The following is a 21,584-nucleotide window of genomic DNA, read 5'->3' as shown; positions in this document are numbered from 1 at the left end:
GAGAGCGCAGAAGAGAAAAGCAGTCAGACGGTACTCCATCCATCGCCCGCCCCAAAAAGGGTCCCAAAAAGCCCACAGAAAAATTAATGAACCGAAAACGACAGACAGCCGCAAAATGCAGTGAGATACTGGGTAATAAAAGCTCAATGTCAGGTACCTATGGTAAGGGCAGCAGTTGGTTGGGAATCATGATAAGTATTAACCAACACGGTAGTGGCTGATTAAGAATCAACAGAGAAGAAGAATAAGGAGGACAGAACAGATCAAAAGATGACGAAGCGCTTTTGTTTGGTTTTGTCTGTGATCAAAATTGCGTTAGCCTTTGGGTGCGCTACATTGGGAATACAGCGACAGGGGGCCAATCCGGCGCAACTGACCATGACTGTTTGCGCCGCCTTTCCGAGACAGGGCCCCTCCACGCGCTGATGTGGCGGGATTTGCCCCATCCGCGGCGGCTCGAATGGCAGCAATCCGTTGCTTCGCGCGCGCTCATCACCTTGCTCCGCTGCTCGAACGTACCAGACGTTGGCCTCGAGCGGATCACGTCGGCAGCCGATGCCCATTTCGGTAAAGTAGCCCACGGCATATTGCGCTTTAATCAGGCCTAGATCCACAATGTTAGAAGAAAGGGGGGAGAAGGAAATACAGTGGTGGAGAGCAGAAATCCGGGGTAGTCTCACCAAGAGCAGCAGCTCGTGTCGCCCATTCGTATGCCTCATTTTCATCCTTTTCGAGAATTGGCTCGGCACCCACGAGATACCAGGCACACAAGGCCATCATCGCGAGAGCATGTTGCCCACTTTGAGCGGCTGTGGTATAGAAATGAATGCTGAGCGCGGGGTCTCGTGGACAGTTCAGTTTTCCGTGCTCGTACGCGTCGCCCATGCGGTACGCAGCCTCGATATGGCCCAACTCGGCCGACTTGGTGAAGAGCTGTGCAGCATACGATTCATCCTTGAAGACGTCATTTCCGTCGCCATTTTCATGCAGCAAGCCAAGCTCGTAAGGGGCCGAATTATATTGCGCATCGGAGGATTCTGCTGCGCGCTTCAACCAAGTGAGGCCGTCACGATAACGCTTACCCAGTCCCATGTCCCCATTCAAGCAAGCCTTCGCCATGCGCAGCATGGCGCCGGGGTGATTTTTTGAGGCGGCTTGGCGATAGAATTGAACCGCGCGACCACCATCTATGCGCACGCCCCAACCGAATTCATAGCACAAAGCGGTACGGTAGCATGCCTCGACGTGGCCGTGCTTGCTGGCAGCCAGAAAGTTAGGGAATGCGCGTTCATAATCCTCTTTGCCCTTACTAAAGAGGCCAGACGCATATCCGTCTGCAAGATAGTACTGCGCAAAGGGGTAGCTTCGGTCCGCCAGGCGCTGCAGGATGGACTTGGACTCGCGCAGCAGGCGTTGTCGAGTAATGGAATTTGAATCTTCCAGATCCACGCTGGGCATCTCGCGCATCGAATTGATCATGAATACGGCAAACTCGTACTGCACGGCGGGCACATCGGTCTTTTTGACATTAGCCAGATACATCTCAAACGTCTCTTTGTGACTCAAGAGGGAGGCGTGATTTCCCACAGAGGTCTCGAGGTGAGAGTGGTCGAATTGGGCAGCATGAGGGCCCGGTTGAGGATAGGAGGTATGAAGCAGGTCCAACACGGAGAGCGGACGGGTAGCGGGCGAGGCCGTCGAATGTCGTGACGTGACCCGGGGTTGTAGATATGGTGATGCAGAGAGATTGCGGCGATGCTGTCCGACGCCCGATTCTGACGTCGTAGAGTATTGGGAATTGCGTTGTCCATTGCGAGTCCCGTTCACGGACAGATTGCTCGATGACCCAGTGTTCGGGTCACCTAGATTGATGCCCAGAGTGGAATGCCGCACGTTGGGTGGCTTACGTGGTTGCTCCTGTATTTGATGGTGGTATGCCAGGGGCTGATAATCTCCCGAATCTTGGGTCTCGCTTTCCAAGCTCCCCCGGGAGGAATCGGTAGGACTGTGCTTCTCGGGAGTGACCTCGCTCTTGCCGGTTCCTTGACCGGCCTGCTTCAGCTGACTGTCCACAATCGACCATGACCCGCTGCTGCCTGGGGTATGAGTGTGATACTGCGGTGTTGCCAGCTGTGGGACTGAGATCGGCTTTTGTGACGCTGGCGAGGTGTGTTCTGCATTCCGGGACAGTGGCCTCGACTCATTGATGGACAAATCGGCAAACTGGGGAATTTGAATAGGTGGTGGTGCGGGCACATTTTGAAAGTCCTCGATCTGGACGGAGGAAGACTGGGGAATGTTCTTGTACCCGCGGTCAATTCGAACTGGTGAGCGAGGGGCCGCTTGAATCCTTGGATGTGACTCCGAGTCCAACGTGCCCACCGAGAGAGGTCTGCGGGTGACTTGTGCGCTCTGGAGATGCGACGGGATCGTGCGGGGAGTGGCGTCTGGAGAAGGTGAAATGGTGGGCGTTTGTTCGGAGGTAGGCTGGTGGAGGGGAAGGAATGGGAGGGTGTTCGGCGGCGATAGGAGACGCCATCTTTGCTGAGGGGCGATGAAATGTGCCGTGCAGAGGTATGTCCGGATGATGGATCAAATGCGAGCTTTGGAGGCGGAAAATTGTTTTTGCAATGCGTAACCGACGGGCGAGGAAGCGAAGAGCTCGATCGACAGTATAAACTGCACCGAGTCGGATGGAGTGGAAGAAAACACCCAGCGCCGAGTTGCCGAGCTTATTCTTGCAACAAACCGAGAAACGCACCAGCGACAAAAACAAGGCTCCCCAAAAGACCGAATACGAGTTGACACGCAGGGTGATTTGTACCCGGAATAATTCAGCTGATCTTACGGTCTTTTCTCACTCGCACTTTGCAGCCGAGTAGACCTTTCTGAGAACTGGTCGCCGCAACAATTCACGGGCAGTTGGCCATGGATGAGAGAGAGAGAGGCTGATTCAGTCGTGCACGATTTGGGTGCGGATCGGCGCAGCCGCTGATGAATGACTCGTTCAGATCACAACCAGAATGAATCAGCACGTTGAAGTCGGCAGTTCTGGCTGTCCGGTTGCACTGTGCTGGCTGGATGAAGAGAGTATTCAACGACCACAACAACCAAGATGTCTGAGGATGTGAAGATGAAGTTCTTTGCACTGTGAGTGAATCTGAAAAGCAATAGTTTAGGAAAGGAAGGAAAGACGACCACGCTCTCCTTGCGGGACTGATTTTCATGAAGCGAAGGGGGGATGAGGGGGACAGTTTCGTAGTGGGTCATTGGGTTCATTGGAGACAGTACAGCATCCAAGTGGGCTCCTTTTTTCTTAGTTTGACGGGTTGGGCTTGTCTGACGGTCCCATTTTCATTTGGAGATCCTTTTTCTGATTCAGACGCTGAACCAATGACTGCAGCACGCTGTCCACCATCGATGGGCCACTCTTCCCTCCGCCATGATAAATGACTTACCGCTGTGGTTGACCCAGTCGGATGGCGACTTGCTACGGTATAGTGATTGAGTGATTGTAGTGATTCCCAACACGAGACTAGCTAGACCGTTGTTTGTCCGCGACCCGACGGTATCAGCCGAAGATTCGTATTCTCAATCAGCTCGGGTCAAACTTTATTCACATGATGCATCATCCCAAGAAGACAGCGACATATTCCAGTTCCTAGAGTTGAAAGCCCCGTCAGAAATGGGCGCCAAGTCTGGAGGTCTGCATGTACACTACACGGACGGCCAAGCTGAGGCAAGGCTGGCTCCGTCATACGGGCCAACAGCGTTTGCTCGCGCAGCCTCTTTTGTCCTGCATGACGGTAGGCCCCGGGTCAAGTTCAGTCAAGTTCTGGCTCGTTGCCTGGCAAGTTGAAACGGACAAGGCTGTGCGCTGACTTTCCTGCAGGGTGTCTTGATCGGCTCCCCGGACTTCGATCGCTTTCTTCCGATCGAGCGACCGCATGGCCAAAAGACTCGATTCGGTGCCCAACTCCGGAATCCATCACATCGGCGTTATTCTTCTAGATTCTCGATTGCATAATTCCCGAGGGACTTGCGATCTAATGTGAACCCGATGGAAATTGGCAGATTCTCTTGGAATAGGGGGGGGGGGGAGGTGGTCTATCCAACTTTTGGGAAGAAGAAGGGGTCCGGGGGCTTCTGGGAAAGTCCGGGGTTCACCTGACGTGCTCGGCCGCAGATTTCAGGGGGCCACAATCAGATCTATTAGGGATTACCAGTCTGGCAGTCACAGCTCATCTTGGAGTCTTCATCTTCTGAAGGCTGTTGGGTTCGGTGCCATGACGTCTTGGTGGTTCATCACAAAGATGGAACCAACCCAGTCATCCCCAGAGCTGTAAGCTTGCAAGCTCATGGCCCTGCCATTCTCGAGGAGCAGAGATCAGCAACGACGGGGGGGCTTGAGAAGGTGGGGGGAGAAGGCGCAAAGGCGCTAAGAAAAAATTCGGCCGTCATGCGGCGGTCCGGTGGAGACGTGATGGGCAACTATTAATAAAGATGAGTTCGTCCATCGCCTAACGGGACTTGCGATGGCGGAATCAGAAGGTTCTCCTCCACTGAGCCTATAACGAGCGTGGAAGTCGGTGAAAGAGGACCCTTTCAATGCCAGTTGGTGTGTGTCAGGGACGCTAAAGGCACGGAGGGAGAGACTAAGCTCCAGAGGACTCGGACCTGTCTCAGACGAAGCACGGTCACTGGAACGGGATGGTGGATTACTTCCTTGGTGCACTGCACAGTCACGATGCTGCTGATTCAAGTGAGGATGAATGAAGATGAGCGCCCCCAGTGTAGCGGCGACCTGTCAAAGTCCATTCTTGCTGAGTTAAAGGACTCAGTATTGTCTGGTTACTGTAGCCGAGGTGTGGCTCAGAGTGGTTCCCCATGGGTGACTGAATTATCACTCGTACTCTTTGTGGAATCAGAAAAGGAGAATAGAGCAGATCGCGGTGGTTCCACCTGTTCGACCGGGTCCACCGCTCAAAGCACGCGGACTCGCGGAAATTTCGGATGTGCTCCAGTCTGTGCGTGTCATCCGGGATGACCACCGAGGGGGGACTCTAAATTAGTACCCTTGCTTTCCAGATGAATGGCCCAGCAATCATGCACTGGTGCATTGGTGCATAAACGAGTCGTACAGTAGTAGTATTTGTAGTACGCATTTGGCATTGAAAGATCTCGACAAGTGGATGATCCCGTCGCAACGCCTTTGTGCCCGAGCATGGGAGCATGGGCCCTCACCGATCATGGATTAATGAGTCCGTCGATTCGAACGACCAAGATTGTACCAAACGCGGCCGTGGATTGCTCGGCTCGTGTGGCACATGGTTGGTCCCTTTCCTGAAACCCCCATCTCTCATCTCCGCGATCATCTTACTGGATGTTGCGTCTCCCGATCCCATGTTTGTGGCTCTTGGAAGCTGGCGCGGCAGTCTTTCCACGTTCGTTCGAGCCTCGTCCAGCACAGTCGCGGACAGTATGGGCATTCTCAAGTAAGATCAAAGATAGACAGACGCCAGCTACAGTATTCTCTGGTCACATAGTGTACGAGTCATTGCCGCATATCGCCTCATCAGAGAGACACTCGAATCACTCCATCGGATGCTGAAGATCCAGGTTATCGTGAAGGATGAGGGGGGTGATTCCCAGGCGGGGGAGAAAAGGTTTCAGCGGTAAAAATGTTTGGAATTGACTTTTGAAACTCAGCTCACGACCTTACTACATTATTAGATAATATTTGCCCCGGTCGCATTAACATGGTCTCTATCAAGCTGGTACCTAACTTGTAGTGATGCACCGCTCCAGAAGAATGCTTCGAAGCTTGATAGGTACCTCTCATACTCAGGGATTGTAAATAAGACCCAGTGGTTTATCATCAATCGGATAAAGCCCATAATGAGAAGATTCACGCTTGCGATCAAATAACATATCTCTAAGTCAATGTTCAGCAGCATTCGACTTCCACCGCCGAGTCTATCGTCTCCGCCCGGCACTAATATATCCGGCGCTCCCTTTTCAACCCAGATAAATCTTGATCTTCACCGATGCCTGCGTATCCCTACCGTGAGCTCGGATGAAATTGATGGAGATCGAAACTTGCGGTCAGCTCAGGGAAGAAGCTGCAACAATGCCAACAAACACAATTAAGGCCCTACAATGCAGGCGCCAGACACCGCCTTGACCGTCCTATTCACTGCATGAGGCTACGTTGCAAAAGCCTCAGCTGTCATGTTTCAAGCTTATGACCTGATTTATTTGGAGCAGACGACAGCGACGGCCAATGCACTGGACCCGGGGAGTTGATGCACTGCGGCTCTGCATGGCTGGATCGAGCCATTGCAAGGTCAAGGTCCGAGCTCCGGCGGCACCACCCATGTTGTCCCCTTGCCTCCCGAGACAAAAGAAAAAGTCTATTCCATGAACATCAGTTCTTTGAAGGTTGTGGAAGAGGACTCTCGCAAGATCTTTACCATATGGTGGAGTGTATGGATTCTCCACGCCAGCCGGAACACTTCCCAGCCTCGAAAAGCACGGGAAAGCTTTCCACAATTGCTGCTTTTACTCTTCAGAGAGGCGAAACAAGCTTTGAACACGCAAGACCAAGACTGGTAGAGAACAAAGTAAAGAAGATCAGCGCGATGGCATGGAAAAGACGCCGCTCGGTAAAGGACCTCCGGCAATGTATTGTTTCTCAAGCATCTGGTGATGCCACGAATTAATCAAGGACGCAAGTTCGCAGGTCCGTGACAGGAATACCGCCCAGTTCGTCTTAGAGAAGATGGTTCTAGAACCACCGCTCGAGCAATAAACCCAAGCAGCGACCCCAGTTCCTCCAGCCTGGCCCATGTCAATTGCACAGCTGCAGTTGACGTCCTGCAAGGGCAATCTTACCTCGAGAGTGTAATCAGGATATGAGGGCAGCCATGTCTGATAGAAGTACAGTACTGCGGAGAAGGATCGATGATGAATATGAGATGACTGAAGAAAATACAGGTATGTCCGGTTGACACTCTTAACGAGATTATGTGGATACCCAAGTGTAATACGCCAAGTAAGGAATCAAGACCCGAGATGTTAGCGATTCTAGGTTGATACTGTCGCGCAAGAGTCGATCGTTCTTAATGACAAAAGGCCAGTCCATTCGGCTATGAAAGAGAACGATCGAAATTGCCAGGTCTCGCCCACGACACTCATCGCTCGGAAAGATTCCAAAAGCGTATCCTTTACCAAAGGAGGCATAGATATTTTCCCCTTTGCCTGACCCAGAACCAAACCCACAAAGACAACACTGTGTCATAGAATGTCACCAGTCAGGGAGCTTGTGAAGTGAAGATCTGGATCACTGTGAGCGGCCGCCCACACCACGATCGTAGTGGCCAGAAGCGAGAGAATAGCGACTGGGGGAAGCCCAGTGGACTAACCTTTGTTTTCAGGTCCTTCAAAAGGTCAAGCAAATTGACTGTCCCGTTGAACAGGACCTGAAGCATGGTCACCTCCCCATTGATTTGGAACGATGGCGGGGTCCAATGCTAACTTTCTGGTCTGTTGTATTAGGTCTTTTCTATGTAGAGCTTGCGAAATGGTGTCTATGGGTAGGTAGTCTTGCACATAGTGTCATAGTCTACCAGGCCATCGATTCATCCAATGCCTCACTTGAGATTGACGGGCTCAGCTGGTCATAGCTGGAAGCTGGCAAATTACGACACCATTTAATTACAGCTAGATATATATCAAACAAGTATAGACGGTGGTCCAAGCTGTTTTGGCTGTAGTCCTTGCTTCTTAGAGCACTGGTAGTGGATTCCTGATGAAAGAAACCCATTTCAATTGGATCCACCCCAGAAGTACCAGGGTACCTCGAGGCACAATCGGACCAGTCCTGTCACAGCCTCTTTTTGATTGATAGGTAAGCAGACCTACCATCAGAGCATTTGACTATTTTTATCAGGCTGTCAAGGCTGATCTTCAGGGTTGGCTTCGCAGTGGACGCCAGACTGGAAAGACCCACCTCACGGCTGGGAGAACCTAATCTCGCGTGGCCGACGGCGAGATCCGCTTTTCGTTTCAGCCCTTTGCAGCGGACAAGATACATGCCTACTCGCCTCGTATGGAAATATTGGCTCAAGGTGAAATGACGGCTTTCGATTAGCGATACGTCCATGCTTTCATATAATCTCGAAGTTCTACCTCTCACACCGTAACACTATTTTTCTTTTTTTTATTTTGGCGAAAAGTCTCCACTAGATCGTTACAATACGTCGCAGCGGAATTGTTCGCCGCTCTGTGTGAAGCATCATAGGCATTGCTCCGCCTGGAACTTTACAGCGCGCCAAATTGGGAATGCACACTTTTGATTCGCCGAGATACGAAAGTCCAATAAGCATGTGATTCTCTGATCTCCGCGGCTTCTACGGCCACAATGCAGGTAGGGTCCACGTTTGAAGGCTCAACTTACGAAGATACTCGACGATCAAGGTATTGATGCTGGTTGAGGTCTTGAATTCTCCTAAGACTATCTCTAACCGTTAAGATTGGGGCGTTGATAGCCCTGCTCCAAATGACCACCGGAGGTCTATAACTGTAAATTCTAGACCTTTGAATCTCGGTCGAGCTGGTCATTTCGGACTCGTGAAAAAAAAAATTCAGATCAACGCTTCTCAGCTGGCCATAGTGTGTCGATCAGAAGATACGATATGAGTGTGAAGTGTGCAGATAAACGTGAGCTATCTCAGGTACTGCCTAGACATCTAAGTAATCACAATGTGCGAGTGGGTTCATCTCCCCGCTGAGTCGCAAAAATCAGTGGCTATCAAGCCTAGGAGTAGGTACTTTGTTGTCCAGTCAAACCCAGAATTTCGCGGAGAATTAGCCCCCTCCAGCACTACATCCGAGGAACAATTGAACTCTGAGAAAGCACTTATCAAGGGTCAAGTAGAGGAGAATATTCGTCGAATACATGAACTGTTCAACATTTACACGAAGAGATAATCACATGTTTGTGTCTGGGACAATGATCGCAGCGTTGGCAATGATTTGTGCACCCAAATTTGCCGATGGCGCGTAGAAAGGACTGGTTTCTTAATCCTGGTCCGGGCATCCATGTGCTGCGTGGTCCGTTAGTGATGTCATATCCGTTTCCACTTGAGGCTACGACCTGGCCATGATTCGAGGATGAGCAGGTGTCGGTGCTAATGATGTAACACGTCAATTGGTGGTAAAAGGTGATGGCACAATTCGTTGCTTGCTGGCATTTGACACAGCAGTCGTAACCCGAGACGGCACTCACGACGGATATACGCCTAGTAGGCATGTTGCCGAGGGAGAGTACGGAGGCGGATTTTCCAGCGGCGGAGCCAAACTCTGGCCCAAAAACATTCTGCCCTCCAGCGACATTGTTTGTTGCACAAGCTGCATAGATTGCACCCGTAGTCGTCGTTGTCGTCACTGTTCGAGTCGCTGTCGCTGTGCTGGTGATTGCAGGTGCTATTGTGCTTGTGGCCAGGGTCAAGGTAGTGCTGTAGCTTAGAGTGACGGAAATATCACTGGGAACGACAACAGAAGTTGTGGTTAAGGTACTGGTCACTGTCACAGCGACAACTAGTACGAGGACGGTGTTGGTGGTGGGGACCGCAGTGACGGCCGAAGTTGACGTGGGTGTGATCGTGAGCTTCGCCATGCACTTCACAGCGGACGTGTACCTGTAGTCGTCAGGCTCAAGGGGACAGGAGCCGTCATTGAGGTCCCGCTTCACAGCCGTCGGCATTTGCAGCGAGCTTACGAGCGGTACAAATCCTGCAGCTATAGGAACGGAGATCTGGGTTGCTGTCGTGACTGTGGTTGTGGTGTATGTAGTCACGGTGACCGGAGGCATAGTCGCGGTGTTAGTGACCTATTCATAGTCGGTGGATGTAGTCGAGAAGGTGTCTGTAAATGCGGGCGCAGTAGAGATGACAGTGAGGGTCTCCATACTGGTCTCCGGCTCTGTCCTCGCCAGGGGAGTAATAGTGTTTACATCCTGTGTGGTCAAGTAGACCACGACGGTATTGCGATCATGATAGGTGCGAGTCACAGTCGAAGTTGATATGACTGCGACGGAAGCAGTCGCCAGATGGGGATAACACTCCAGCGCGAGATGAGGAGGAAGTGAAGAAGGGGATGAGGCTGGTGTAGATGAGGCTGCGCGAGTAGTTATGGCAGCTACCTGGCCGGCGATCAAGCCCGTTAGGGCACTGTGTAGTCAAGGAGCTCTCATCTCTCGAACTTTTCAGAAAATAACGGTCAACCGATGAATGTCTGTCGACCAGGCACGTCTTCGACTATCTTTTCCTTGATTTTTTTTCCTTTCGGCCATTCTCTGCTGGACGTGGATTCTGTATTTATAACAAACATGATCGATTTGCTCTTCATGAACATTGGTTGCCCCTGGCACATGGTCGTCCCATCAGTGGAACGTGGCGCGCTGTCCCGTCCGCTACTATCACCTCGTGCGTTCGCCAGGCAGTTGAAGCTCACGAGCAGGTTCTCCGCTTCTGCTCAAGTTCGATCGCTTATTTGATAGTGCCTCATTCGTACCCAATCGGACTGGCCGAGGATTTTGATGCGGGTCTTGTTGTCTCTGGGCTATCGATTTTGAGGCTTCATTTTTCAGGGGCACCTGGAGACACCCATACGGGTTTAGGCGACCTGAACGGAGTCTCAACGCTCAAGACAAGCTATGGCCCTCGAGGTATATCAACAATCCTGGCCAGCTGTTTTTGAGCCTTTCTCCGCAAGCCTGCGTCTTTTGTTCAATCTTTAGTTTTGCTTCTCGGCTCCTTCGTCTCTCTCTCTCTAGCTGTTGGGCTGATTTCACTCGTTTCATTCACCTCCCAGCCTCTTGTCTTGCGGCCATGTTAGACCTACTTCGAGGATGCGTGCTCGCGATGTTACTGATTGATGGAGGTCTTGCCTCGAGAACCCACCGCGCCTCACCTTCATCGAGGCCCCCCAGTCCGAGTGCGACACCAATCCATTTCCATCATCATGATCCTCATCTCCGCCATCACTGGAAGTATACTCCCGTGCCATGGCATGTCCCGCGGCGGTCGTGCAATCCGGTTCCTGTTTCTACCCCTGTAGTCTCGGTCTCTGTCACTACTCGGTCCAGTACGCCCTTGCCGCACGAAACTACGACGCTTCAGGTTCGGAATCTATTGGCACTAATTTATCAGGCTCTGGGTCTGGCTCGTCTGCTTCTGGCTCTCCTGGTGCCAGCGGTGCCAATGGTGCTGTCTCTGGCTCAAACAATAGAGTTAGCTCCGTCCACACTGCTCTTATCTCTAGCCCAACTTGCCATGGCACTAACTGCATGGGATCCCCTGGATCACTCACTCCCTTGCCTTCGTCTTCTATGACCACGGTCCGTGGCCAGTCGGCTACTTCCATCCCTTACATCAGTCAAGCGACTGGGACCACGACGAGCCCTTCAGACGGAAGTACTGCAACGCCTCTTTTCAACGGCGCCACATCTTCATCGGGCCCTTCACTCATCCAATTGATGAGCTTGGCAATGACTGCTTTCATTGCGCTCATTGTTCAATGTTATGAATAATCTGGTGTATTTCATACACGCTAGTATCGAATCTTCTTTGAGATTGAGGAGAACTGCCTCGTCTTTACCAATTCCACGTACCAAGGCAACGATAGACAACCCTTGCTCCGGATTGAACCGCTATGCTAGCTCTTGTGATATATCTTTAAGCCTCCTACGTCCACAGGTGGTAGTCGACTGCTCGTGAAACTTACAGTGCAGCTTCTGCGTATGTGCGTGTGTCTGTTCCATTAGGTATCGGCCTCGAAATCAATTCTCCGCAGATACCCCATAGAGATAGAGTGCTTATTTTTTTTTAAAAAAAAAAAATTTCAACAGATGTCTCCATTGACGCGGGCCTCATAGTGCTGATTGGAATACTGACGGCTAGGAATTCTCGAGACACCTTAGTAGATCAAGTCAAATAACCATGCCGGATATGCCGGGGACGATCTACAATGAATGACGTAGGTTAAGGATTCCACGTTGCGTGTGGGGCGAGATGATCTTCAAGCCTGTCGGTAGTGATGAAGAAAGCGCTTTATAATCTCCCTTGTTTGATTTGTAAGAAGTTGTACACTGCTAGCATTGTCCAGCATAAAATCTCATACCCAATTTGAACTCGATCCAGTGCAGGCAGTTATCAAACGGCGGTTCCGTCCAGTTTCGGGTACTTGCATATTTTCTCCTCTCGAACATCTCATTCGCACAATATGAAAGAAGTTATCAACTTGGTTGGACCGGCTGTCAAGATCGTTGACAGCCCAATTCCTGAGCCGAATGATGATCAGGTTCTGATTAAAGTGGTGGTGTCTGGATCCAATCCCAAGGACTGGAAGGTCCCCGAGTACGCTGCAGGCGCGGGACCTGATATTCCTCTCTTGGCTGCGGTCAAGAATGGTCTGAACCAAGGAGATGATATTGCTGGCATTGTGGAGAAGGTTGGCAAGAACGTGGTTGAATTCAAGGTGAGCGTTTGATGCGCTGGGATGATTATATCAATTGGCATTGGTCTGGACTGACTTTTTTCCCAAGCCGGGTGATCGTGTGGCAGCTTTCCACGAGATGTGCATGCCTCATGGCTCCTATGCAGAGTATGCCATTGCATGGAGCCACACAACGTTCCATTTGCCCAAGAACACATCATTCGAAGGTGCGAACCATAGAAGACTGATCACGAATAGTTCCGAGCTAACAGTTGTCGATTCTCCCAGAGGCCGCCACTCTCCCTCTCGCCGCCTTGACTGCCGCGGCTTCCTTGTACGGACACCTCCAGTTCCCGGCACCCTGGACCCCTACAGAAACTCCCACCCCCTTCATCATCTACGGCGCAAGCACAGCTGTCGGCTCATTCGCGATCAAATTCGCGCGCAACAGCAACATTCACCCCATCATTGCCATTGCAGGAAAGGGTGCGTCTTACGTACAAGGTCTTCTTGATCCAAGCAAGGGCGACGCAGTGGTGGATTATCGCCAGGGAGTTCAGGCATCCATCCAGGCCATCAAGGACAGTCTGAAGAAATCCGGTCAACCCACGGCGCGCCACGCCCTCGATACGATCGCCTCTGAGGACAGCGCAGAGGTTGTGAGGAAGTCGCTTGTCGAAGGCGGCAAGGTTGACTTTGTGTTGCCGAATGAGCTAGACGTCTCGCCTGCCGTCAAGACGATCACCAATGTCGGCTCGGTCCACAATCAGCCTGGATTCGCCACCCATGACAACTTTGAAGACCTCGGCCTCGTATTTTCCCGATATCTCACCAGGGCATTGAAGAACGGCACCTTCACCGCGCATCCTTTCGAGGTGAGACCAGGAGGTCTCGAGGGTGTAGATGACGCTTTGAAGGACCTGAAAGCCGGGAAAGCAAGTGCTGTCAAGTATGTTTTCCGTATTGCGGATACGCCTGGCCTTGCGTAAGGCCTGTGTAGCTTTTGCAATTGTACATACGCTGGAGCGGTCGTTCAAGCATCTCATTTCGCGAAGAGTTGATGTAAAGACAGCATGTTTCCGACTAGATCTTTCTAGCGCCTGCTCCTGCCCGATACTTGGGCGATAGCCCCATATTGGTGTATCTTGCTGTATCTCATTATCTTCATTCTCGCTGAAAGCTACGATATCGTGTTGTCTCAATGAAAAGCGTTGATATCCCGCATAGACTTGACATGACCGAAATCACTTGTCGGGGTTTGCTGCAAAGTGGGCATTTTTGTCACCTCGGAGAATATTGACCAGGTTGAAAAATCCCCACCAGCTGGGTCTTATCAGGGTGAGTGTTGAGGTCAGGCGAATGATTCTTGCATGATTGTATTGTATAAATGTTGCACAAGACTGAGCAAGAAGACGCACTGAAAAAGCTTTGCTGTTGGCACGCGTACTTCGATACCCGCTGCCAAGAACTGATTCTTGGTGGAACGCAACGAAGCGAGACGAACGGGACGCGATTGTGAAGGAGTGAAGTACGGTAATCCTCAAGCGAGGATTCCCGAGAAAAGCAGATTGCAATAGCACAGGTATGTCAACATTTCCCTGTAAATGAACAGACGCCAGAGCCTTCTCCTTGCAAGTCACCTGCCGCCATGTCATATGACCGTCAGACCGACTATTGTCTCAATGTATCACTATCAAGTGCCACTACAGAGGCGGCTCGGAGAGATCAACCAAAAATCACGGAAGGGTCACGGAAGGGTTGAGGCTCAACGACATGGATATGCTTCGCCCTCAATCTTGCTGGAGGCAGAGAGATATTTCAAAAACGACTTACCATGGGTTTCACTGCAAGAAAGTAGCAGTCCTGGCCCATTGACCGGAAATTTCATCTCAAAGCTTGACAAACCCATCTGGCATCTCTTTGCGCTCCATCCAAGCCACCGCGGTTCTCGCAAAGAGTTCCGGCGCCTGCCGATTCCATGGATGCCGCATCTGGGGATGTGAATAGGCTATTGTCTCTGGATTTAGCTCTTTGCCAATCTCCATCAATCGAATAGCGTCATGCGGATGGTCACTTGTAGGAATGAAACCCCCTTTTCCTGCAGCGACGATGAGGGTCCGCGCAGGCCATGGCACTGGCCATTGCGAATGATTATTGTTGCACTCAGTCCCTTCTGGAGAGGTGATCTGACGGTACAAGTCGAGAGTGCAGGTCTTGGGATCTATACGAGGTAGATCTGCTCCATCCATTGCCCAGCGTAGCCAGGAGCGTGGCAGGCAGTTCTCCAGGCGGGTCATTGTCCATGCAGCGTAGGGAAGATACGGGGTGAGTGCTGTTCGCGGAAAGACCTCGAAGCCTGAAACAAACACAGAGCTCACCAGTGACGATTCTCGAGCGGCTAGAGTGATCGCAATCTTGGCACCCAGGCTGTGGCCGATAATGTGCGCAGCTCCGTTGATGGCATGAGATCGTATCAGATTTGCAATCATGCGTGCTGATAGATCTATCGAAAATGGGCTGATGGCGTGTGATTCCCCATGGCTAGGAAGATCTGGAATGATCAAGTGATACGAGCTTGGGAGATGGCGCCAGACGAGGTCCCAGTAGAGACCAGAGACCAATGCCCCATGAATGAGAACTACTGTTGTGCTGCCTGTCGGGTTGAGAGAGATGAATGCAAGCTCCGCAGGGATAACCTCATTGGAAGACAGCATGTTTGCAGTATCGGCGACCTCGCTGATCCTCTGTCGCTAGTTGCAACTGTAAGAGCGAGCGCTCCCCTTGACAGCTACTGTCGTGTCGCGTCCAGCCTCCACGCTCTTCGGGTGGGCAAATGGCCTGTCTGCCATTTCAGGCTTCGGTGGCACTGCAGCCTACAAGGTTGTGGTTGGACTGACCAAGCGACGTCAGTTAAGCATTGCGTTATGTCAGATTAACTTACGCCGGAGGCTAGATGGCGGAGACCAGGATTACCTTCGATGGTAGTCAGCAGCACGCATACCTTATGAATCCCGCCTGACAGGAAGCGACGACACATTGACCAAGCCATTTAATCGGGGCATCTGCTATCGCTAGTAACTGCTATACATTTTCACGCACACCCCGTCCTCCTTTACTCGTGACGCGTTTGTAGTGTAAGACTGCATCCATGCTATAGCGAAATTGTGGTACATACTGTACGATTGCATAAATTCACCTAGTACTGCACTAGTACTAGGTCAAATTTTCTATGCACTGTTCAGCACTAATTTCCAAAAATGTGCAATTCTGTCACCTTGCACGTAAAAATAGATCAGGGGCAAAGTCCGACCGCCAACCAGATGTACGGGTAGGTCCTTGCGTGATGCTTGGAAGGAAAGTCCGGAGGGCATCCGTGACCTAATCCAGCAGCACTGGCAAGTTGTAACTAGTATGACAGGTGTGTCGAATGTGACATTTGTCCTCGGCTAAGAGACCAGGTCTATGACAGGACCCATTTTCTGGTTGAGACGGACTCTGAATCAGAGGGGGACCTTGAGGAGGTGTAGCAGGTGGGGCCTCGAACTCGATCGGCTAAAGCAAGTGCAGTCAGTATGGACGACAGAACCCAACTTTACGAATTCCCAATTGACTCCAGCAGTGTCTCGGAACTGGGAGATACGATCCCTCAAGCAGAATTCACGACCGTGATTTTCTCCCTTCCAAAACCCAAAGTGACGCAAATTTGGTAGCGACGTAGATCTGATCATATTGAAACAGCCCTCTTGGGCATCCCAAAGTCGTGGAATAGCACCACTTTGTATTCGCAACTTGCCCGGCAAGACGGAGAGAAGTGGATGGCTCAGATCTCCGAACCCCCCGTGACTTGGGTCCCTGACTTTTTGCGTCCGCCCCCACAGAATCCATCACCATAGCGATCGTTGTCTCACTCTCAGTTCTTTCCCTTCGTTCTTCATCTCGTCTTTTCAAGCGGCGTCCCTTTTCTTTCAGGGGGTAGAAGAATCTGCTTTCGCTACCGACAGTCGACTCTCTTGGCCGCAGCTGATCTTTCCGAGTCGCTCGTTCTTCTGTCACTCGCTCTGCGGCCACTTGTGTGGACCACAACTTGTTTGTTCTCCACCCCCGTGATTTCCAGAGGCGACCACGAGTTCCGCGCCATTTGCTACACCTTCTGCAACCTTCCGCGGCCCCCAACGGTCTCGAGTCGTCGACAACCTGCCAATCTGCGATAAAACGACATCCAGAGTCGCGAACTCGGACAATCCGCTTCTTACTTGGGGGTGTGCAGCCGTGCTTGAGCTCGGCGCAAGCGTTCTGTGTGCATCGCAACGTCCTCCCCTCTCGTTAACCACTCGGAACCAGTCAATGCGGTGAACCGACGGTGAATCGAGAACTTGACGAAGACCCGGTCGGACTCTCCGTGGTTGGCTTAAGACGGCCGCTTGAGGGTAGGTGCCGTTGATTGCAAACGCAATCGCTGTCATCTCGCCGAGCCGAAATTTGACTGTGATCCTCCACCCGCAGAGTAATGTCGTTGCCACAGAGGCCGGGTAGGCGCGAGGAGCGCAGTGCCTTCCGCGAGTCTTCAGGTCGTCGACGTACAAGAGATGCCGAACCCGGTGAATACAGCGATAACCCAACATCGCCGTCCAGTCATCGACATCGTCGTCGCCGATCACACAGCCATCGACGGGGCCCCGAGACAGACGAGGAACGCATGGAGCCCGGCACTGAGGTGAGGCGCAAGAAAACTCTTGTTAAACCGGAGAGGCGTCCGGTCGACCGGGACCACCCAAATTATCATTACCGACAGCGTTCTCATCGGATGCCTGTTCATCCTTCTGCCACGGGCGATGATCCGCTGCTCGACAGAGATCCTGAGGCGGAAACGAACAGCTCAAAAAGCCTGGACTCTAAGTCAAAGGACCAATTGTACGGCGCCCACGGCAACGTGAACAAGCCCATGGATCGTGCCCCCAGTCGACATCGCTCCAAGAAGAAGAAGAGGTCTTCCCGTCGAAATTCAAAGAGCGGAATGTCCAGCGACGAGAAAAGGCAGCAGAAGGCGATACAGCAAGCACGGCCACCCGACTTGTGGACGACTTATTGCGCACTGGTCAGCTGCTTAGTGCCCGACTTCGTTCTCAAGTGCTTCGGCATGCCGCAGAAAGAACAGCGAACGGCTTGGCGCGAGAAGATTGGGTTGATTAGCTTGATTCTCATGATTGCTGCTTTCGTGGGTTTCCTGACTTTTGGCTTCACGGCCGTGGTTTGTCGCAATCCTCCGCTCCGCTTGAAAGTGAATGAGGTGGGCAGTAACTACATGATCTTCCATGGTAAGGCATACGACTTGACCGGATCAACACATCCAGCCGCCGAGGGTATCCCCGGTGGTACCAATGTCTTGTATGATCTGCCGCACAAATACGGTGGTCAGGATGGCAGTTTCTTCTTCCAACAAGTCAATGGTGCATGTAAGGGTCTCATCACGGCGAAACCTGGCGGTGGTGTCCCAACCAATTCCAAAGGCGACCTGGGCTGGTACTTCCCGTGCACCGCATTCAACCAGGATGGATCGTCGGACCCCAACACGACAACCTCCTACTATGAGGGCTGGGGGTGTCACACGAGTGCTTTTGCCCGCGATTCTTTTTACAACCTGACTGGGTCTGGCGATGTCTACTACACCTGGGAAGATACCAAAAACAAGAGTCGAAATCTCGCTGTGTACTCCGGCACGGTTCTGGACCTAGATCTCCTACGGTGGTTTAACCCGGATCAGGTCGAGTACCCGTTCGAATTTGATGCCTTGCGTCAGAACCCCGATGTCCGCGGTGTCGATCTCACCTATTATCTTCAAAGCGGAGACCAGAAAAAGATTGGTAAATGTCTGACACAGATTATCAAAGTGGGCAGCATTGACACCGACACCGTCGGCTGTATTGCATCCAAGGTGGTGTTATACATTTCCTTGATCTTTATTCTCTCCATCGTGATCGTCAAGTTCGCCTTTGCTTTGCTCTTCCAATGGTTCCTTGCCCCTCGATTTGCTGCTCAGCAGACCAGTATGGCCTCCGACGCTCGCACCCGCAATCAGCAGATTGAGGACTGGTCCAACGATATCTACCGACCTGCACCTCGCGTGGCCGACCCGATTGTGCCTGACCGAGCCAGCAAGCGCGCCAGCTTCCTTCCTACCACATCTCGCTTCTCCAGCCCATATGTGGTCAGCAGCACGGGTAGCGGCAAACAAATCAAGCAATATGTGACCATGGCAAGCCAGAATTCGACCACTCATTTGATGCCCGGTTCTGCAAATAGCAACACTATGTACAAGACGAGCCACAATAGCAGCAACGGGACATTGAGCGCGGACCATTCTCGCCACAATGCCGCCGCTAGTCGAACAAGCCTGGTCGGACACGGACAGCAAGAACCCGGATTCGCGACCACTATATCAGAGTCGGAAGTACCCGGTCCTGCAGGATTCATCCACGAGTCTGTGGTTCCACAGCCTCCGCCCGACTGGCAGCCTTTCGGCTTTCCCCTGGCCCACGCGCTTTGTTTGGTCACCTGTTATTCGGAAGGCGAAGAGGGTATTCGCACGACCTTGGACTCGATTGCTTTGACCGATTATCCAAACAGCCATAAGACCATTTTGGTCATTTGCGACGGTATCATCAAGGGTAAAGGTGAAGAGTTCTCGACTCCAGATATTGTCGTTGGCATGGTCAAGGATCACGTCGTGCCTCCGGAGGAAGTCCAGGCTTTCTCTTACGTTGCCGTCGCCACAGGCTCCAAGCGTCACAACATGGCAAAGGTTTATTCGGGTTTCTACGATTATGGCGAGACTTCCATGGTTCCTCCTGAGAAGCAGCAACGAGTGCCTATGATGGTTGTTGTGAAGTGCGGTACCCCTGCTGAAGCGACCCAGTCCAAGCCGGGCAACCGTGGTAAGCGCGACAGCCAGATCGTCCTCATGTCCTTCCTTCAAAAGGTCATGTTCGACGAACGCATGACTGAGCTCGAATTTGAAATGTTCAATGGCATGTGGAATGTCACTGGCATCCCACCCGACTTTTACGAAGTAGTCCTCATGGTCGACGCCGATACCAAAGTCTTCCCCGACAGTTTGACGCACATGATCTCAGCCATGGTCAAAGATCCAGATGTGATGGGTCTTTGTGGCGAGACAAAGATCGCCAACAAGACGGACAGTTGGGTCACGATGATTCAAGTCTTCGAGTATGTAGCCGTCAATCCCCTCTCCAAGTCCACATCGGGTTCAAATGCTGACGGTCGTTCCCCTTTAGATATTTCATTTCCCATCATCAGGCCAAGTCATTTGAGTCTGTGTTTGGTGGTGTCACTTGTTTGCCAGGTTGTTTCTCGATGTATCGAATCAAGGCACCGAAGGGAGGCCAAAACTACTGGGTCCCGATTCTGGCTAATCCAGATATTGTGGAACACTACTCGGAGAATGTGGTGGACACATTACACAAGAAGAACTTGCTTCTGCTGGGTGAAGATCGATATCTGACCACACTGATGCTGAAGACTTTCCCGAAACGAAAGCAGATCTTCGTGCCACAGGCTGTCTGTAAGACTGTCGTTCCAGACAAGTTCCTTGTCCTGCTCTCCCAGCGTCGCCGTTGGATCAACAGTACTGTCCATAACCTCCTCGAGCTCGTTCTTGTCCGTGATCTCTGTGGTACCTTCTGCTTCAGTATGCAGTTCGTCATTTTCATTGAGCTGATCGGCACCCTGGTGCTTCCCGCCGCCATCGCCTTCACCATTTACGTGATCATCTCTTCCATCATTCGCAAGCCCGTGCAGGTCATTCCGCTCGTTCTACTTGCCCTGATTCTTGGTCTTCCGGGTGTCTTGATCGTCATTACTGCCCACCGTCTCATATATGTGGTTTGGATGCTCATTTACCTCCTCTCCCTTCCCATTTGGAACTTTGTCCTGCCCATGTACGCCTTTTGGAAGTTCGACGACTTCTCCTGGGGCGATACCCGAAAGACAGCCGGTGGTAAGGATGAAGGCCATGGTGCCGTCGAGGGTGAATTCGATAGCACTCAGATCACCATGAAGCGCTGGCGTGATTTTGAGAAGGAACGGCGCATGCAAATCAATGGATGGACGCAGCCTCAGCCGCATGCCTCTGGTGACATGAGTGGATATCCGCATTTTGAGGGATACTCAGACTACTGATGCTTGACGTATTTGTTCATATATCTAGCTCTTGCGCTCCTCTCCGTGGAGTTTGTACTTACCTCTTTCTCTTTTTGCCCTTCTCTGTCATTTGTCTCTCGTTGGCTAGGGTTTGGCCTTGCCAGTTCTATATATGTTTTTCTACCATCTATAATTCAGTGCCTCCCACCGGGCCCATGTCGATCTCGGGTTCAGTTTCAACTTCTCCACTCCTTCTTCCTAGTCACCTTCGTTGCTGTTCTCATGTTGACGCCTCCCATATGCATTTTGGTCCAACCACGGTCCACGCTGATTGGATGTGGGCGGTCGTGCTCGACCCGCTGACTAATTGCCTTTTCTCCGGCCCGGGTGCTGCTCGAGTGTGTCCGTCTCTCCCGCAGACCCCACGCTATTCCGTCCTTGCAGTTCATGATCCATCTAACGCTGCCCCTCTTGTACGGCGTTCTGGCATAACTTGCACCCACTCGACGCATCGGAAGGCTCACTAATTGCAGTCGTCTCGTTCCTTTGACGTTCTCCCTCACTTCACCTTCCTGGCTCCGTCAGGCACGCGGTTCTTCTTCCATTCTTCTGCCTGACTGGAAGTGGCCCGGCGACAGCCCGTTCGCCATCGCCAACACCTAGTCATTTGTCTGCTTGTCCCAGCCCACATCCGCATGAACTCCACTTCTTCTTTCGTCATCCTACATTTTGCTCATCAGCCTCGGACCCTGTCGTACCTGAAGCCCATAGGACGACGAGCAGGCGCTCTTTGATCGAAAATTATTCATATAGAGTCGTACAGTAGTACATACAGGAGTTTCGGTCCACCCACGAGCGCGCGCCCGCCCCCCTTCCGGTCACGGTGTAGCCCCCAGTCCCCGGTCGTCCGCGCTCTTTGACCCCCGTGA

The 21,584-nt window shown here is 51.9% G+C and overlaps 8 protein-coding genes across 8 annotated transcripts; 5 read left to right on the top strand and 3 right to left on the bottom strand.

Annotated features, from left to right (window-relative positions):
- Positions 1 to 263: 263 nt before the first annotated feature.
- POX_h09757 (uncharacterized protein) lies at positions 264 to 2,539 on the bottom strand (the record flags this gene model as incomplete). The annotated part of the gene is made up of 3 exons (XM_050118504.1): positions 264 to 604; positions 681 to 2,324; positions 2,383 to 2,539. 3 exons carry the CDS (start codon positions 2,537 to 2,539, stop codon positions 264 to 266), a joined length of 2,142 nt encoding a protein of 713 aa, XP_049965291.1.
- A 576-nt stretch (positions 2,540 to 3,115) lies between these two features.
- Positions 3,116 to 4,011, top strand: POX_h09756 (uncharacterized protein; the record flags this gene model as incomplete). Its single annotated transcript, XM_050118503.1, has 3 exons — positions 3,116 to 3,150; positions 3,544 to 3,806; positions 3,893 to 4,011. The coding sequence occupies 3 exons, from the start codon at positions 3,116 to 3,118 to the stop codon at positions 4,009 to 4,011; spliced, it is 417 nt and encodes a 138-aa protein (XP_049965290.1).
- Positions 4,012 to 5,232: 1,221 nt separating this feature from the next.
- POX_h09755 (uncharacterized protein) lies at positions 5,233 to 5,928 on the top strand (the record flags this gene model as incomplete). The annotated part of the gene is made up of 2 exons (XM_050118502.1): positions 5,233 to 5,495; positions 5,793 to 5,928. The coding sequence occupies 2 exons, from the start codon at positions 5,233 to 5,235 to the stop codon at positions 5,926 to 5,928; spliced, it is 399 nt and encodes a 132-aa protein (XP_049965289.1).
- A 3,047-nt stretch (positions 5,929 to 8,975) lies between these two features.
- Positions 8,976 to 9,874, bottom strand: POX_h09754 (uncharacterized protein; the record flags this gene model as incomplete). The annotated part of the gene is made up of 2 exons (XM_050118501.1): positions 8,976 to 9,107; positions 9,290 to 9,874. 2 exons carry the CDS (start codon positions 9,872 to 9,874, stop codon positions 8,976 to 8,978), a joined length of 717 nt encoding a protein of 238 aa, XP_049965288.1.
- Positions 9,875 to 11,068: 1,194 nt separating this feature from the next.
- Positions 11,069 to 11,593, top strand: POX_h09753 (uncharacterized protein; the record flags this gene model as incomplete). The annotated part of the gene is made up of 1 exon (XM_050118500.1): positions 11,069 to 11,593. The coding sequence occupies one exon, from the start codon at positions 11,069 to 11,071 to the stop codon at positions 11,591 to 11,593; it is 525 nt and encodes a 174-aa protein (XP_049965287.1).
- Positions 11,594 to 12,285: 692 nt separating this feature from the next.
- On the top strand, positions 12,286 to 13,487 carry POX_h09752 (Trans-enoyl reductase fsr4; the record flags this gene model as incomplete). The annotated part of the gene is made up of 3 exons (XM_050118499.1): positions 12,286 to 12,540; positions 12,608 to 12,725; positions 12,787 to 13,487. The coding sequence occupies 3 exons, from the start codon at positions 12,286 to 12,288 to the stop codon at positions 13,485 to 13,487; spliced, it is 1,074 nt and encodes a 357-aa protein (XP_049965286.1).
- Positions 13,488 to 14,387: 900 nt separating this feature from the next.
- Positions 14,388 to 15,212, bottom strand: POX_h09751 (uncharacterized protein; the record flags this gene model as incomplete). Its single annotated transcript, XM_050118498.1, has 1 exon — positions 14,388 to 15,212. The coding sequence occupies one exon, from the start codon at positions 15,210 to 15,212 to the stop codon at positions 14,388 to 14,390; it is 825 nt and encodes a 274-aa protein (XP_049965285.1).
- Positions 15,213 to 17,005: 1,793 nt separating this feature from the next.
- Positions 17,006 to 20,694, top strand: POX_h09750 (Chitin synthase D; the record flags this gene model as incomplete). Its single annotated transcript, XM_050118497.1, has 2 exons — positions 17,006 to 19,722; positions 19,791 to 20,694. The coding sequence occupies 2 exons, from the start codon at positions 17,006 to 17,008 to the stop codon at positions 20,692 to 20,694; spliced, it is 3,621 nt and encodes a 1,206-aa protein (XP_049965284.1).
- Between the last annotated feature and the right edge of the window lie 890 nt (positions 20,695 to 21,584).

The sequence above is a fragment of the Penicillium oxalicum genome, chromosome VIII (genome assembly GCF_001723175.1).
Source record: "Penicillium oxalicum strain HP7-1 chromosome VIII, whole genome shotgun sequence".
Taxonomy (NCBI): domain Eukaryota; kingdom Fungi; phylum Ascomycota; class Eurotiomycetes; order Eurotiales; family Aspergillaceae; genus Penicillium; species Penicillium oxalicum.
The sequence above is the reverse complement of the archived record's forward strand: the minus strand, read 5'-3'. Positions and strand labels throughout refer to the sequence as shown.